The 16,952-nt window shown below is 41.5% G+C and overlaps 2 protein-coding genes across 3 annotated transcripts in view; one reads left to right on the top strand and one right to left on the bottom strand.

The window, feature by feature from the left end:
• The window catches only part of PUS10 (pseudouridine synthase 10), a 36,705-nt gene extending 29,331 nt beyond the window's left edge, over positions 1–7,374 (bottom strand). The window contains exons 1-4 of the mRNA XM_056357753.1: positions 7,244–7,374; positions 5,237–5,373; positions 2,828–3,094; positions 1,133–1,219 (exon numbers count right to left, since the gene is read on the bottom strand). Of these exons, the coding sequence (XP_056213728.1) occupies positions 1,133–1,219; positions 2,828–3,094; positions 5,237–5,362 (480 nt within the window). The 5' untranslated portion in view covers positions 5,363–5,373; positions 7,244–7,374. The remainder of the gene's footprint in view (positions 1–1,132; positions 1,220–2,827; positions 3,095–5,236; positions 5,374–7,243) is intronic.
• A 63-nt stretch (positions 7,375–7,437) lies between these two features.
• PEX13 (peroxisomal biogenesis factor 13) lies at positions 7,438–14,181 on the top strand. Of its 2 annotated transcripts, none has more exons than XM_056357755.1 (4): positions 7,438–7,562; positions 9,643–10,340; positions 10,799–10,924; positions 11,454–14,181. In XM_056357755.1, the coding sequence occupies exons 1-4, from the start codon at positions 7,489–7,491 to the stop codon at positions 11,747–11,749; spliced, it is 1,194 nt and encodes a 397-aa protein (XP_056213730.1). In that variant the 5' UTR covers positions 7,438–7,488; the 3' UTR covers positions 11,750–14,181. The 2 variants fall into 2 exon arrangements, with proteins under 2 accessions (XP_056213730.1, XP_056213729.1); XM_056357754.1 differs by having other exon boundaries at positions 10,796–10,924.
• Positions 14,182–16,952: the final 2,771 nt, after the last annotated feature.

The raw sequence follows: 16,952 nt of genomic DNA, 5'->3' as shown, positions 1-16,952 counted from the left end.
CACAAAGCAGTTTGTTCTGGTATTGTTTTACAGTGGCAGCTGAAGCAAACACACCAACTATATTTAATTTCAGATGGGAAGTAAGGAATTTTATGTTCAAGAAGACCTAGAGGTAAAATATATGTTAGCACAGTGCAGCTATTACACTGGCATTTTCCAAAGATGCCAGAACTAACAGTACAAATCAACACTAAAATTGTAATAGATTATTTAACAATCAATTTGTGTGGGATGAGAATAGACATCACCACAGGTTTACACATAAATCCAAGACCACCTACGCTTCTTTCTGCCATGTTCACTGAAGCTTCTACTACATCTTACCACAGCAGGAATCTATCGTAAAGATTTACATGTTGCCCTTTAGAACAGTATTTTTGCATCACTTTATATCACAAAGCAGGGGAACATCGTAAAACACCTCATAACTAAGCAAAAATTGTTGCTTTATTAATCAAGTTATACTATACTTAGCATCCTCCCTTGATTAAAAAAAAATAATAATTACCAGGGTTATACACTCCTCTCTACATTATCATTATCCTCTGCAATTAAATGACTGAAATGTAAACAATTTAAGTTTTATTAAAATTGCCATCAAAATCAGTAGTTTTACAACTGCTATAAACTGCAGTTTTACAAATCTAGACTTTCAACAATGCCCAAGACAGGTGACTATTAAAATGCGTACTTTCATGTAATTTAAAATGCTGAACAGTTAAAGAGTTCATCTTCAAATTCCTTCATTTGTATTCTGCACTACCAATTATCATTTATTTCAGGAAAGGCACCAGCTGTGCAGTTCCTCCTCCGAGAAGATCCACAAAGCAAAGCTGGCATCTGTACCAAAGGGAACAATACACCGAGGATTTAAAGAAACTCCTTTTAGATTTTCAGATGTAGAATAACTCCTGGGCTAACTGAAAACCGAAGCTACTCGGACACTTTATTAATCAAAATAATAACAACAAGGAAGGGGAGCGCAGACTTCACTTCTAGCATGTGGTTTTTGTGTTTTGGGGGTTTTTTAAACAATAGCAATTAAAAATCAAACCACCTCCAGCTTGTATATTCCACAGTTCTTTTATTTAATATGCATTTAAGTTATGAAGAAATATCTGTAAACACTCACCTCCCTAACAGACAGCTGTGGGGGTAGCGACACAGAAAATACAAAACTAGTGAACTGGTAGTCAGCAGAATTAACTTTTTGGCACACCTGTAAGAAAAGGATTTTAATATTAAACCACAGTAATGGAACTGAGTTGATAATCTTTTAGGATATTCTTTATTCCAGCATAATCGCTGTAAATCCATTTTAATACACACTCAGATAGATGCTGAACATACAAACCAGAGTAATCCCTAGAAACTTATTGAAATACAAGCTTTTTTGTTCTGTTAAAAAAAAGAACTTACTCATAAACAATCCTTATTGATAGAAAACAAGCAGCTGGCTATTTTAAGGCTAAGACCAATTGTATACCAAAATCTTAATGCAACAAATTATACCACAATGACCAAAGACTCGAACAGCTGACACTGTGTCTTTTTTTCATGGCAGTGACACAATTCTGTGACAATAAACATGTTTTAAGATGCCAGTATCATACAGGAACAAACAAATATCCGTAGTACTAATTCATAAGCATTCCTCATCATAAAAAATCATGTTTGTCACTGGAAATAAAGTAAGAACCCAAACACACATCAAATGTTTTAAAGTAGGCTAGCAAAAGCTGATGGTTAGATATCCCTACTGGAAGTAAGCTTAAACACAAATGAAATTGCTGTCCAAAACATCAGTGACTTTAGTGAATGTTAAAAGACTAATTCTGAGCTTTTAAGGTGAAATCAACATCTCAGATAAGGAAATTTCCTTGTAAAATAATCAGTTTTTGTGATGCCTTAACAAATGCTGTCAGATTTTCCATTCCTACTCAAGAAGAGTAACTCTGAAACAAGTCTTAGAAGGAGATGGTGTAAAAATACATATACTCTGCCAACGGAAACAAAAAAGAAACATCATACACTGCAGCAACAGAAACTATATACTATGCTTTCTGTTTAGTCCCATTTTTAGATATATTCACGCTATTAAACCAAATTATTTTCTATTAAAACTGTGTTTAACATCTCAAATGCAACAGTGATTTTTCTAGCTGATATTTCAGTTTGTGACATAAGCAATTTTATTGCTCAGAGGTGATGTTTGCAATACTTGTTATACCCATATTCTCTCCTAACTCACATATTCTCTATTACCTACAACCTGCTGTAACACCAAAGTATTCTTCTTCCTCTGTGGCTTTCTAAATAGTAGTACGTTGTATATATGTATATATATTCTAATAGTACATTGTATATATTCTAAAAAATAGTACAGAATCATGCTGTATTAGGAACATATAGTTAAGCTTAAGAGCACAGCAGTTGATGCCTCCTCATTTTCCCTTCACATAAGTGACTGTTAGGCCTTTCCCTAGGAAAATGTGCTCCTAGCAGTCATTCCGTTGCACCTGCGCTGCTATTTTTTTACAAAAAGTTACATTATGACAAGGCCTGGGTAAAATACGGTCACAGGGACAAGTTGCATTTCCCAGCTGCACGGCAAGTTTGCACACAGTGTCAATGAGCAGTAAATAGTCGAATGGCGCCACCTACACTTCAAATATTCAAAACAGGTACATGTTTCGATTTGTTTTCCAGTACCTTTCTCTTAATTGTTTAACTGCATGGTGTTTAAAATCATTAGCTCTCTCCTGTAGGCCCTAACATACACAACCTCCAGAAAAAGTACACGGAAAGACTAAGAACAGATATTTACCTTTTTCACAAAGTCGGCCTCGCAGAACTCCTGAAGAATTCCCAAACACACGTTGCAAACCTTCACAGCTGAGTTCTCCACTGCGGTATTTCCATCATTAACCAAAGGTATCTGCTGGAGAGCTCCGTTGTGGTTCAGAGCATCAGGCCCTTCTTCTGTCTGCTCAAGTCTGATTCTCTTACAAGGAGGATCAACTACATCAAAACAATCCGTATCTTCTTCCTCTTGATTATTTTTCAGAAATTCTTTTAAATCCTTCATCAACTCCTAACATAAACAGAGGAATCATACTGTTGTTGTTTCTTCTTCTTTTCTCCAATGCTGTAACAAGCACTTATAAACACAATTGTAAAAGGCAGCACTAATCATTTCAATTTAGCCGTAGTATATGTAATTAACAACTTGGAATTTATACCAAAAGACATCTACACCATTAGAAAGCTTCAAGCTGTATTTCTCTCAAAATATTGACCAGAGAAATCGAATTCTGCTGAACAGACTTCTTTACCATCCAAAAGTGAAAACATTTTACAGACCTGACTTGCAGAAATGCATTTATCTTTGGCCTCATCACTATTCAATGGGAACAGATGTTTATTGCCTTTTTCTCATTTAGATTATGTTAGAATTTAATTCCTCCAACTCCATTAGCCCAGATGACTAGGAAGAGTTGGCTAGCACAGTATGAGAAGAAAATGAGAGCAGATACAGGTGAGGGTGAAATTAAGTACATAGAGGATGAACTTCATATAAAGACAGAAGCCCATAAAAATTAAAGGATGTGCTGGTGAGAAGACAGAAGAATTCCTGCATGTCTCTGAATTTTAGGACAGATGAGAGATAGAGGCAAAACATAGTTTAGAAATGAAGATTTATTAAAAGGTCTTCAGTAACAAGGACAGCAGTTGCTGTGGTATTGCAACTCAGAGGAAAATTAGGTAGAGGTGCAAAAGAATAAACAATGGCATACAGAATGAACACTTCTCAAATGATTAATAGAAAATGGAAAAGGATAAAGACGAAACAGGTCAATGGAGGCAATCCTCCCCCTCTGCTCCACTCCTGTGAGACCCCACCTGCAGTACTGCGTTCAGCTCTGGGGCCAACATAAGGACAGGGGCTTGTCAGAGCGAGTCCAGAGGAGGCCACAAAGATGATCAGAGCTGGAGCCCCTCTGCTATGAAGACAGGCTGAGAGAGTTGGGGTGGTTCAGCCTGGAAAAGTGAAGGCTCCAGGGAGACCTTATAGCAGCCTTGCAGCACCTACAGGGAGCCTACAAGTAAGCTGGAGAGGGACTTTTTACAACAGCATGTAGTGATAGGCCAAGGGGGAAAGGCTTTAAGTTGAAAAAGGGTAGATTTAGACAAGGTATTAGGAAGAAATTCTTCACTGTGAGGGTGGCGAGGCACTGGCACAGGTTGCCTGGAAAAGCTGTGGATCCCCCATCCCTGGAAGTGTTCAAGACCAGGTTGGATGCGGCTTTGAGCAACCTCGTCTAGTGGAAGGTGTCCCTGACGGTGGAACTAGCTGATCTTTAAGGTCCCTTCCAACCCAAACCATTCTAGGATTCTAAGAAAGATGTTAAAAACGAATTCTGGAGAAACTAAACTGGAACAAAGGCGAAACAATCAAGACAAACACCAGAAGATGCAAGCATAAAGACAAGGGGTTAGATCAAGTAAATGGAGATGTTTATTTGGCCTACACAATGAAAGGAGTCTCAAAGAACCAGTATGGATGAAAAACAAATGGCCAAAATTAGTTGAAGAGTATCAAATACAAGAACAAAGGCAAGAATGGTTGTGCACAGCTAGGAAAAATTTGAAGTACACTCAATTTTGGTATTAAGGTCAGCTGAAAAGGATGCCTAATAACACTGTGTTTGAATGACTGAAAAAGGAAGATTTATCCTTAACTTGTGCTCCACAATTCTTCAGTTACATCCCTCTACCAATTCTACTGAAAGAAAAAGGAAGCATGAGACAAAAAACCAGTTTGGAACATAGATGGTTCTCCCTCTGCATCAGCTACACTGCCCACAATGACTTTACTACTTATTACAATAAAGGAAAAAGAACAGAGGGAACGGTCATAGCTGCTCTGCTTCAAAAGTGATAGAGCCATGCTGTGCAGAAGCTAACATGCCACGTTTTCTGGTGTTTTCAGGGAATACATAGCAACTTTCACAGTCAAACTTAACATTTAATCCACAACGATTGTGATATTCTATGATTCTTGTAATTTGTCAAAATTGTACAGTGCAGCAGCAGTAATTTTTCATAACACATTTTGCAAAGCGTTTTCCTCTCAGGCAAAGAGCCCAGGAATACAACAACGACCTTCAAGGTAGTGTAAAGAGCACTGCATTCACATGTTCACACATTCTAATTGGGAATACAAAGAACAAACCTTGTACGGATGTCTATAAAGCATCTGTGATCCCACACAGCAGAACCTCAAAATACATCGTGGGCAAGTGCCAGTGTTCAGTAACAGCTGAACAATTGGTCTGTCCTTTTCTGTTAGTGAAGACATGCTGGATAATGCTGAAGTTTAAAAAAGAAAAGAAAAAAAGCTTAGAATAAACGCAATTCAGCAATGCAACAATAAAAGGACTCACTTAACAGCACCATATTTAGAATCACTGGATTCTTTTTTTTTTGTCCTTTAGAGAAAGTGTAGGATACATGTTCTCTCAAATCAAAGGCACAACAGAATTGGAAGACCAACCCCAAAAGACCACTGAGTCATGGAAAAGCTTCTGTACTTCCTAGAAAAATCTGAAGTCAAGAGTTCTGACAAACATATGCAGAGCTTTTGTCCAGAATTTTATCTTTGATAAAGTGCATTACATGACACATTAATTCTTTACTAAATGGCGAAGGGTGGAGCTAAGACATATTAAGCCAAACGTAAAATGGGCATTCCTTCCAAAATTGCAGCAACTAAAGAATCAATGCATTAAAATCACGGAGGGGGGCAGGGGGGAAGCCCCAAACAACAGATGCCATCCCCTTTCGTCATACAAAGCCCTAAAGGCAAAGGAAGTTAGCCCCTTCAATTTTTTAAGATTTGTTCTTTCCCATCTCAAATACAGGACTCCTTTGGGAGTTTTTGGGAGAGATAATGGGGTTTTTTTCCCTTAAAAGATTATAGCTAATTTGGTTTTCTGTCATTCTCTCTGCCCAGAACTGCAGAACAGACTAATTTCTTTGGCTGAAATTTAATAATGGGGTAGAAATCTCAGCAAGTTTCCCAGTGAGATGCTCAACCTTACCGGCTATCTAGGAAACTTTAGGAGGCACATAAGAATAACCACAGTTGTTCAGGCCAAAGGTTCAATTCTGCTGTCACCCAGGGCAAGTATAAACAGGTGCCACAGGAAAATATGTGTTTGCAGGGCATATGCCTCTGCCACGGTGTGCTCCCTTCCTCCAGTTATTTCTGGTTTGGGGGGTTCCTTTGACCTAGTGTGGTTTAACTGTTGGTAAACCTTAACAGATCTTTCCTGCAATCCTTCTTCAGTGTCTCTTTGAAATTCTCTTGCCTCTACATCCTTTGGCAAGGTGCTCCACAATAACCAACAGATGAACCACCTGATTTTGTTTGGGGTTTAGCTCCTGTAAGCAATGTTTGACAGGTGCCTAGTTTCTGTATCGAAGAGCCGGTGTAGAGGCTGGATATATGGGCGTCCTCTGTGCCAGCACAACCTGTCACACCTCTGGTGTCCTGTCCTCAGGAGCACCCTGCACAGAGAGAGCTCAACCTTCTGAGCACAGGAAAAGTTATTAATTCACTTAATTCAGTTTCTCCTGGATTTGGATTCTTTACATTAAGCTGTAAAAGCCAAGGACTATCTAGAAACCTTCAAACCTGCTTTTAAAAAGCATAAAACGAACAAAGATACTTTTAGGCAACTGCTAGCTCTATTCAGCTTCGTGAGGCTTAAATATTGCCACCCTAACGCCTTCATGCTACCATCGCCTGAAGCGAGGGGGGGGAAAAAAAAAAAAAAAAAAGAGAGAGACGCTCCAGACGCAATGTCCCGCTTCCCGGGCGCGAAGGCCGGCAGGCACGCCGCCCCCGCCGCCCCGCACGGCGCTCCCCGGCAGGCCCGAACGGCGAAGCCCCTGCCCGCCCGCCCCCGCGACGACAGTCGGGTCACTATCGCGACAGAAGCCAGACCCGGCCGGCCCAGCCGCGCCGGGGCAGCGCAGCGCTCCTGCCCCCGGTCCCGGCCCGCCGCCTCAGCGCTCGGCGAGGGGAGGGGAGGCGGCCCCACCGCCCGCGCGGGCTGCACCGGAGGGGGCGGGGGGGATGAGGGCCCGCTCCGCACGGAGCCGCCCTGCCCCACAGGGCTCCGAGCTGCCGCCGCCGCCCCCCGCCCCGCCCCACTCCCCCGGGAGAAGCGATCACCTCGCAGCGCCCCCGGCGCGGCGCCGAGCCTTCCCCCTTTTCCGGGCGGCCAGCGGGCACGATACAGGCTTGCGCAGAGGCAAAGCAGAGCGCATCGATGGCCCGGCGCGGCGGGAAGCCCTGCCCGAAATGCTGCTGGTGAATAGCTCGGGGCTCGCGCGTCGCGCCTGGCAGTGGGCGGGCGGGCGGGCGGAAGAGCGGGGCGGGCCGGGCCGGGGCAGAGCGCGGCCCGCAGCGAGGCGGACATGGCGTCGCAGCCGCCGCCTCCCAAGCCCTGGGAGAACCGGCGGCTGGCGGGTACCGTGGCGCCGGCTTTCCAGTGAGTGCGTGCTCCGGCCCCCGGGTCTCCCCTGCCCGTGGTGGGATTAGGCGTTCGCCGCCTCAGGGCGCCTGCTCCGCCTCGGGTCTGCCGCCTCGGCCTTCTGCGCTGAGGCGAGCGCAAAGGTCGGGCTCGGCCGAGCAGCGCCTCTGCGGGCTGAGGGAGCTCGCTCGGGGTGTGTGTGTTATCCGCTGGGGTGGTTTGGGGTCGTTTGCCTTGCTTTGTTGAGGGGTTGTGTGCCAGGCGGGGAGGGGGATCTCTGGTGGATTCCCCTCCTCGGTAGGGAGAGGGAAGGAGAGGCCCCCGAACGGTGCTAGCTAGTCTCGAGCTCTGCTTGTATCTGTAGAAAGCTGCACGTATAGTGAGTGTGGTGAAGGTAAAGCTGTACGTGTTGTCAGGGGTGGGCTGAGTGCAGGCGGCCGTTCCTGGGGATCACGCAGCTGTGTAAGCGTGCACGGTAGGAGTGGAGAAGCTGTGTGTCACCCTCAGGAATTGGAAAAGATGCCTCGGTGTGTCCGTCTCAGCAGTGTTCACCTGGGAATCTGAGCTTTCCAGAAAATCCAAGCTCATGGAGAAGGATGTTGCACAGAAAGTGTTTGTAAACTTCCTTTTTATCAGAAGTCAAGGAATGCTTGGCAGTTAAGATCAGTCTTGTTTAATTGCAGTCACTAGTACCAAATGAAAGAGCCAGCTGAAACTGGGCAAAAGGTTAGTCCAGGACTAAACGTTCAACAGATACTGCTGCTTGCACTGCCAGCTCAAGCTTTCTAAGCAAGAAAATGGATGTTAATTTTTCTCAGTGGGGTTATCTAGCTCATTTTAAATTGCTTCAAACAGCTTTAAAGTGAGGTGTCCTAAGTTGACTGTCAGCAAGGGGAATGGAGCAGTGTCTTAAGTTACAGTACCTCTGTTTTCTGTGATAATGACTTATTTTTGCTTCTGTCTTTAACTGCTAAGAGATTTAGTGTCTATGATGGAAAAAAATCAAGCAGTGTAAAGTTGTAACTTATTCTCTGCTGTGAAAATCAGAAAGTTTTGCTGAGAGGAGGCTGTTCCCAACCTTACACAGAAGTAGTATAGCAAGCGTGCTTTACACTGAAAGCAGTGCAGAAAAAAGTAGCACCATAGCACTTCAAACTTGAGTTTTCTTCTTCTGTTTATTTTTCTGTGAATTTAATGGTCTATAGAAGTGGGAAGTCATGGGATGAGGCAGTAAACGTGGGAAATAACCAAACTGTTTAACTTTAAGGGTCATAATATGTGATTAGCTTTTTAATGACACAGCAAAAGTTGGACAGCTGTTTGACACAATTCCAATACCAGACTAGAGTTTGCAGAGGCTTCCTATGAAAGGCATATAGATAAAGTGACCTAAACTTATGGGCATACAAAGGAATGTTTACTGAAATAAAAGCAAATAATTGATTTATAATACCTCTTCCTGCCAACAGTTAACTAATAAATTCAATCCTTGATGTGCTACGTAAAAGTAATTAGATAGTTTGTGTAGAAGGGGAAATTGGGGGACCCAAAGCCCTTGCATATGTTGTATAATTACTTGGATTCTCAATTAGGTCACGCCACCCTTTTCTCTAAGGGTGGATTCAAAGGAGCTCACAAACTTCCTTCCTGCTGTGTCATTGGTTCATTGTATAGAAGAGCTTAGAGTAAGTATTGGAAATAAAACTTTCAGTTTGAGAAGTTCAGAAATATTCTCGGTAGCGCATATGAGAGGCTTTTGTACGCAGAAAAATGATCTAGATGTAGCATTTCATGCTTTCTTAGTCAATACAATAAATAGATTGAAAGCTTTTCCATGTGTACGTTTTGGATATGCTGCAGTTCCACATTTACACTGAATATCTCATTATGTTTTTTCTTCCCTGAAAGACCTGTATTTCCTGACTTTTATTTACTTCCCACAGATGTTGTGCAACATATTGAGTGTTTGGCTACCAGGTTCCCTGCCCTGGCACTGCTGAAACGCACTGTTGTATTTATATAGTTAGCCAAGATCTCTGCAGAAATGAAAATATAAACTTAGTTTGAGTACTGATCTTGCTTGTCTGAATTTGTTTAGGTCTGCTGACTTGGGTGACAACCTGCTGACCAGGCCTGGACAACCCACAGTTGCACGAATACCTCCACCTATTTTGCCAAGACCATCACAGCGAACAGGAAGCAGTAGTCTGAGCACTTTCAGGCCAGCATATAGTAGTTCTTTTTCTCCAGGCTATGGTTCATACGGAACTTCTTTTTATGGAAGCTATAGTCCTTACAGTTACGGATATGGTGGTTTGGGTTATAACCGCTTTCGTGCAGATGATATTCCTCCCAGCAGGTTTGTTCAGCAGGCTGAAGAGAGCAGCAGAGGTGCATTTCAGTCCATTGAAAGTATTGTGCATGCATTTGCCTCAGTCAGCATGATGATGGATGCTACCTTTTCAGCTGTCTACAACAGTTTCAGAGCTGTGTTGGATGTAGCCAATCACTTCTCCCGCCTCAGAGTACACTTCACCAAGGTGTTCTCAGCTTTTGCTTTAGTGAGAACTATAAGGTATCTCTACCAACGTCTACAGCGATTACTAGGTCTGCGGAAGAGCTCTGAGAATGAGGATTTGTGGGCTGAAAGTGAGGGGACAGTAGCTCGTGTTGGCCTTGAAGATAAGGCGACTAACTCTGCAAAATCCTGGCCTATTTTCTTATTCTTTGCTGTTATAATGGGAGGTCCCTATCTGATCTGGAAACTGCTTTCTACATACAGTGATGAAGAAACAGGTAAAGATGATTTGCAGCACAAGAGAAGTGCAGCATATATTTATTGTTCCTTCTGTTACCATGTATAGCTATTAATCTTACATTACATTGATAGAAGTTGATAGATACTGGGGTACAATACTGAATTTCAGGCACGTTACACCAGTAACAGCCTGCTTCAGTAGCCCTTAGTTGAGCTGGGATGCAGCTTCCTGCTAAGCTTTCTGTGATTCCAAAATCAGGGTTTCTTTCTGTTTCCTTTGTATTAGATGTGGCAGTTGGGGCCAGGGGAAAAGTATCAGTTGAATTGACTCAACAAATCATGCTTTGTTTGTTACTTCTGTCAGTTCTCTATTGGGGAAGTTTTAGGCAGGGAAGTTGAAGTGTTTTCTTCATTTTCCTTTAAAAAAAACAGGGAAAAACCCTTCCAAACTTTAAAATTCAATGCAGATAAACTTTAAATTTCTTTTTGAAAGCAGTATCTAGTAACTGGGCAAGCGGAGAAGATGATCATGTAGTTGGAAGAGCAGAATATGATTTCAGTGCGCTCTCTGAAGAAGAAATTTCTTTCCGTGCTGGTGATGTGCTAAAATTAGCACCCAAAGGTAAACTTTCAGTTTTGTATATATTTTCTAATCACATGTGAAGTCCTATTGTTAGAGCCTGAAAATGTAAACAAACCACCACCACCTTATTTGATGAAACTCCTCATCCACGCTGATCTTTTTTTTTTTCCCCCCATAAGTTATTACTTGAATTGTCATAAAACTTGCATAGTTTTGTTCAAGTTCCTGAAGATGTGACACAGCCTAAACTTATTCAGGGAGTGCTTTGTAGTTAGCCTTGTGGTTACCTTTTCCTCACGTGGGCTGTGTAACTGTGAAAATCCTGAGGCATTTGCAGAACGGTGGTGTTACTGATTGCAGAACAACCTGCACTTTGCAGTACTCTTCAGTTCACCTCATCGATGCAGTTGTTTCTCTTGTGAAGTAATTTGTATCCACCTTTTATGGCAGAGTTATTTCCTCTGCATGATGAGCTGGTATGTCATCTGTCTTCTGGTCTGCTTGTGCCTCGACTGCAATATATTTTGAATTGTTTTGTAACTTGATATGTTTGCATTTTCTCCTTCAGAACAACAACCCAAAATCCGTGGTTGGCTTTTGGCTAGTTACGATGGCCAAACAACAGGACTTGTGCCGGCTAATTACATCAAAATCCTGGGGAAAAGAAGAGGTAGGAAAACGGTGGACCTGGAAAGGATTACAGAACAACGGCCAGCATTTACCAGCAGAGCTGTTACAGGATCCACTGCTACTGTGACTTCAGAGGAGCAGGAAGCTGCTTTTGATTCTGTTTTTGCTGGAAGTAAGAAAGATCCTGTTGCGTCTGACTCCACTATGGTTAGTGGAGAGAAACAGGAACTCTAGTGCACTTTCATCAACAAAGCAACTGAACTGTGCTTTATTGATAAAACTTAGGGTTTGTTGAAAATCTGTATTGTAGTGGAACACTGATGGGTCTGTACCAGTTACTGCCGCTACTGACTGGTGAAGGGATGGAGAAATGATTGCTCAAATTTTTAGTATTTATTTTTGATTCACCTAAGGCTGTACATTAGTGATTCTACCCAACCACCTGGCAGTAACTCATAAGATCTTGAGATGCGGAGATTTGAGGCATTTATAACAAAGCAAACAAAACAACGGAGGCAGCTAGCCTATTCCTTTTAAGGAGACAAACTGCTGGTGAATTCTAGAGTTTATCATCCAGTCTTCATTGGGTTGTTGGCTTGACTAGAGGCCTTCTCAATACATGTGCAAAGGGAAGATAGACTTCTGTCCTATGTCCTCCAAAACTGGATGCCGAGGACCATAAAATAGTAATAGTGCATTGTTTCCCACACAAAGGAGGGAGAATTGCAAGAGATTTAGGTGACACAACTGAAATGTTAGAAGTTCTAAGTTAACTTGCTTTTTGCAAGAAGTAGGGCTTCTGTCATAAAGACCTTAAACCTTATAAAAAAGGGACTTATGAGAAAGGGAGGAGAAACACAGTTTACAAAGGAAGGGCGGTGAAGCTTCAGCAGTAGTTCTAACGAGTTCGTTTTTGTTTATTAAAAAAACATCAGAATAAAGGGTATCCTGCAGTCAGGCACTTGCCAGCGCACTTACTGTTACTCCCTTCTGTGGTAAACTAACTTTGCATCACTCCTAGCCTTTTTGTGTTGTAGCCTGGTAACTGCCTATCAATAGTCTATCGACTGCCATCTGCATCTCAACTTACTTCTGTTCTTCATTGTTTTTATGGGAGTATCAGAGTATCTATCCTGCCTTTTAGTGCAGTAGGAAAGCATTAGATTGAGGGAAGTTTAACATAATTGGAGCAGCAAAGAAAAAGTACCATTTCTTGCTTAATTGCCCCAGTTAGCCAAGGGCTTGGAGTTAACGCTTTATGCTGCCATTCAGGTGGTAAATTTTGCATCTGCCCATAAAATTTGAGGGCTGTGGTTTATCAAGAGCCATAAAAACACTATGACTGTTCAAAGTATTTAGTATTTTCTTCGTATTGATGTTTGAGAATTCCATCTTGTAATACTGTTTTTGTTGGGGTTTTTTAAATGAAGAAAGATAATTAAAACTGTTTTCCGTGTAGTATATATGTATAATATGTTGAGCTTCTGAAGGTTAAAGCAATGGATAAAATAACTAAAGCTTGTCTTAATCATTAAAATAGCATTTCCCTTTTATTTTAAAGGTACTCAAAAGTATTAGTAAAAGTAGGGTGTGTGCCTTTGCTTTATGGACCCACTAGTTTCAGTTTGAATGTTTCTACAGAGATCTTCAACACCCATTATATGTTACCAAAGCTTTCAGTATTTATACTTTAATTGCATTTGCTGGCTTTGAGTTCTTCTAATTCTGTTCACCACAACAAAACTCTTGACAAGAAAGATGAAGTGAATAGAGTTTTATTGAGGTAGAGTGGCTGAAAAGATGGAGGTTATGCTGGAACCTTGGATTTTAAAGTAATCTCGGATTGCCCTTTGTTGATAATTGAACAAGAATTTTAAGTGGTTGTGCTCAGGTATTGGGAGATGGCAAAGAATCATTTTTATTAGATTGTTAGATCTTCAGGTGCAGAGGAAAAGGAGAGTAGTTAAAGGGCAAATGAGAAACTTGAAACTAGGTTTAAAACGGAACATGTTCCTGAGACATTTCCCTGTGTACCAGGGCATTAAAGAAAATTATCTATATTTGGAAATGACATCTGTTGTTGAAATAAAAATAGCAAACAATCCTGAAATATAAAATATACAGAGGAAAGAAGGGGGGCGGGTATCAAGTGTACAGTTCTGCTTATGGTGTGTATTCCTGAAGGGAATTAATTTACTATTGTGAGATTTAATTAATGGGCTGTCAGCCTCTTCTGTATCAGTGAAAGATTTCCTCCTTCAGAGGGAGGATCTTTTAAATAAATAAACTCAACCTTCTGTAGACATCTGTGTTCCTGCTCAGAACAAGCTGGGAAGACAGTACCATGCTGATTGTTGAAATCTTTAAACCTTACTAATTTTTAGAAAGATGAATTTAATTTCACTTTTCAGGTCATACTGTTTTGGAAAAAAATTCTTTTAGTGGCAAGTTATTAATAACTGACTTGGTTTTGTAGTAGTTTGACTTAGTCTACCAATTGCTGTCATAACTGTATCTGCTAAATCTTGACAAGAATTTTGATCCTTTCAATCTTGTGATTACTTTAATGAGGAAAGAAGGCTCTGAGGAAATTAAGCAAGTTATTTAACTCACAATTAATTGTACTGATTGCAGAAGGATATTAAAATGCATTGAAGTAAAATACATACTGTGCTTTAAGATATTTTTTTTTTTGTAATGCATGAACTAGCACAAGGGAAAAAACTGTGAGTCCTCCAGTTTCATTGCCTTACGTTTCTGCCCCTATGTCAGACTATAGAAAAAGATCTAAATGAATGTTGATTGAAAAAGGGAGGCTGGTTGGCAGGCTGCTCAAGACTTGCACAACTTCAGAAAGGTGAGATGACAAAGGAGCAGGTGTGGTTGCAACAGAAGTGTGTAGGGGAGGGGGTCAGAAAAGAGATACTGTTGAGATACTGCTGAACTTAGACATTAGGCAGTTGAGTCTTATTTTGAGCTATCTACTTACTAAGTTACCTGTATGTTATTCTTTGGAACTACTTATATACCTGTAGCAGTCCTAGAAGTCTGTTACAGACTTCTATGACGTTTATATAAGGCTTTAGTTTAACCTCACTTGAATCTTATTGATGCTGTTTAATATACCGAGCATTTTCTGCTTGAATACTATCTGAACTAATGACAGAAGCCAGTTTTGACTGGTTCTGTGGATGCTAGCAGTATGGGAACATGCACACATTCAAAGCTACGTTCAGGTTTCTGAATAATAAATTTAAAGTACTCTCTTTGTCTAGTAGAACTTAATAAAATCAGCTGCCTTTGCACAGTTTTGAAACTTCTTCCTTCTGTGGAACTAGACTGCATTTGAGCTAGTAAGGTTTTGAATTATTTGGGGACCTTGGTGACATTTGCTAGTAAGGTAAATAAAAAGAAAATATGGTTTCTTACAGATCTGATCTCTTGGCAATGAAAAATTTCCAGAAGAGGTATGAACTCAGAAACCAACACAGTGATTTTTCTTGACACACCATTGTAGAAATACTCTTGTCTGCAATAGTAGTGGAACTGTATTTATTTTACAAAACATTGAAAATATGAAACCTTATGTTTTTAAGTAGCTCCTGGTTTTTCTTATCCATGTAGGTGTGGCTGTGTGTTGGGATTAGCAAACATTTTTGGCCGTGTTGGCAGGTAGTAATTGAGTGTGTCAACAGGTGGTGATACACTGAGGTTTTTTCTCCTTTGTGTCTTGGCATCAGGTGTTCAGCAGACCAATTTGAAGCAGGTTTGGGATTATAAATCAGTCTCCTGGATTCTGTGGTGATACCAAACACAGCCTTTAAGCAGCTGGATAATCTCTCCTTGAAAGAAATGTACTCGTATAACTGGTTTAAATAGTAACATAGGCATGCTGCCCATGCAAGGCACCCCTGGATCTTTCTTATCTACAGTTTCTAAATCTACTTCAAGATACTAAAGTTCCCTAAATTTCACAAATTAGAAAACTACAAGATCTGAGCAAATGACATGGATTATTTCTGCTGTCAGAGGGTATCTTGACAGGTTTTGGGTTTTAGAGGTGAAAATGCTGTAAATGCAAAAAAATAGTTCCACTACCTTTGAATTATTGGTAACAAAACAAGCATAGTCTAGAGACTATCAAATGAGTAAAATTTAAGGTATGCTATTTTTTTGTTCTCAAATATTGATATTGGTGGCTTTTTGTTATTAAATAAGGGAGGGACTAAACTTTTGCCTAACAGCACAGGTTAATTTTAAAACCATGTTGCCAGTTCTGTGTGACATACCATCAAGCTTCCACAGCATTAATGACTTTCGTGTTCTAATAATATCGCAATATAGGAGCATTAGCTTATTCCTAGGATTACTGTGGGATGGTGTGGAATGGGATGGAAGTGCCTTCTGCTCTCACTGAAACCCAAACGAAGTATTCGTACTGACTAAAGAATTCAGATTTCATATACTTCTCTAGATGGGTGCAATTTTTTATTTTTTTTTTGTTAACTCGTCTGTGCTGTTTTGCATTCTCTGGCCTTGCTGTATTACTCCAGATTTTAGGGGTGGGGTTTTTTTGGAAGAAAACGGTTAATATCCCTGTGGCCATGATTATCTCGGTGATTCCTCCCAAAATACCAAGGAGGAACAGAAATTGTAGCATGGTACAGTGAGATTTAGCCAGAGGCAGGGCTTGGGGAGGGTTATTCCGTGTTGCACACAGGGAAAGGGGTCATGGTCTGGTCCGCAGCAGGCATAGATGGCTTCCCAAGGGAGGTGATTTTAAAATGTTTGGGAAGACGTGATGCAATAGCAGGCATGGGGTAGGAAACAAACCGATGAGGGATGATGTGGCAGGACTGGGACTGTCTGACCTTTTGCAGCATAGCTCTGGTTTGAGCGGAGCCTTGAAGGAAGGGCTGTGGGGCGCTTGGGCTGTTCTGTGTGATTAGGTCCAAGTCCATGTTCTGTTACTGCTGTTAGAGCTACTGATGTGTCAAATATTTAGATGAAAACCTGGGAAAAGCTTAAATTCAGGCTCTGTAGCTTTAGTCAGCATTTTTTTGTGGGTAGAGCACAGCCTTTACTCAAGTGTTTTAACACAAGCCCTTGCTTAATTGATTTGCTGTGCTTGTATCGTTCTCGTTCCTGCGGTGTTACTTGGGCAGGTGACAGGGCCTTCACGTGCGAGGGCTGCCCAGGCTTAGCCCTCCGGGTACCGTTCTGCGGGGTAATGGCGGAATGAATGGCGGCGTGGGGTTTTATGGAGGAAAAACCCGAGTTTCTCCAGTTATTTTCTGAGTGATTGCGGTGGGGTGCTGGGGTAAGCGGGCTTGGCTGGCTGTGGGTGCCGGCAGCAGCGGGAAGGGTTGGTGTGACGTCATACTGAGCTCAGCTGAGCTGGGCGTGACATCATTTGTGGTCTAGAGGGTCGCTCCGT

The sequence above is a fragment of the Falco biarmicus genome, chromosome 12 (genome assembly GCF_023638135.1).
Source record: "Falco biarmicus isolate bFalBia1 chromosome 12, bFalBia1.pri, whole genome shotgun sequence".
Classification (NCBI taxonomy): Eukaryota; Metazoa; Chordata; class Aves; order Falconiformes; family Falconidae; genus Falco; species Falco biarmicus.
The sequence above is the reverse complement of the archived record's forward strand: the minus strand, read 5'-3'. Positions and strand labels throughout refer to the sequence as shown.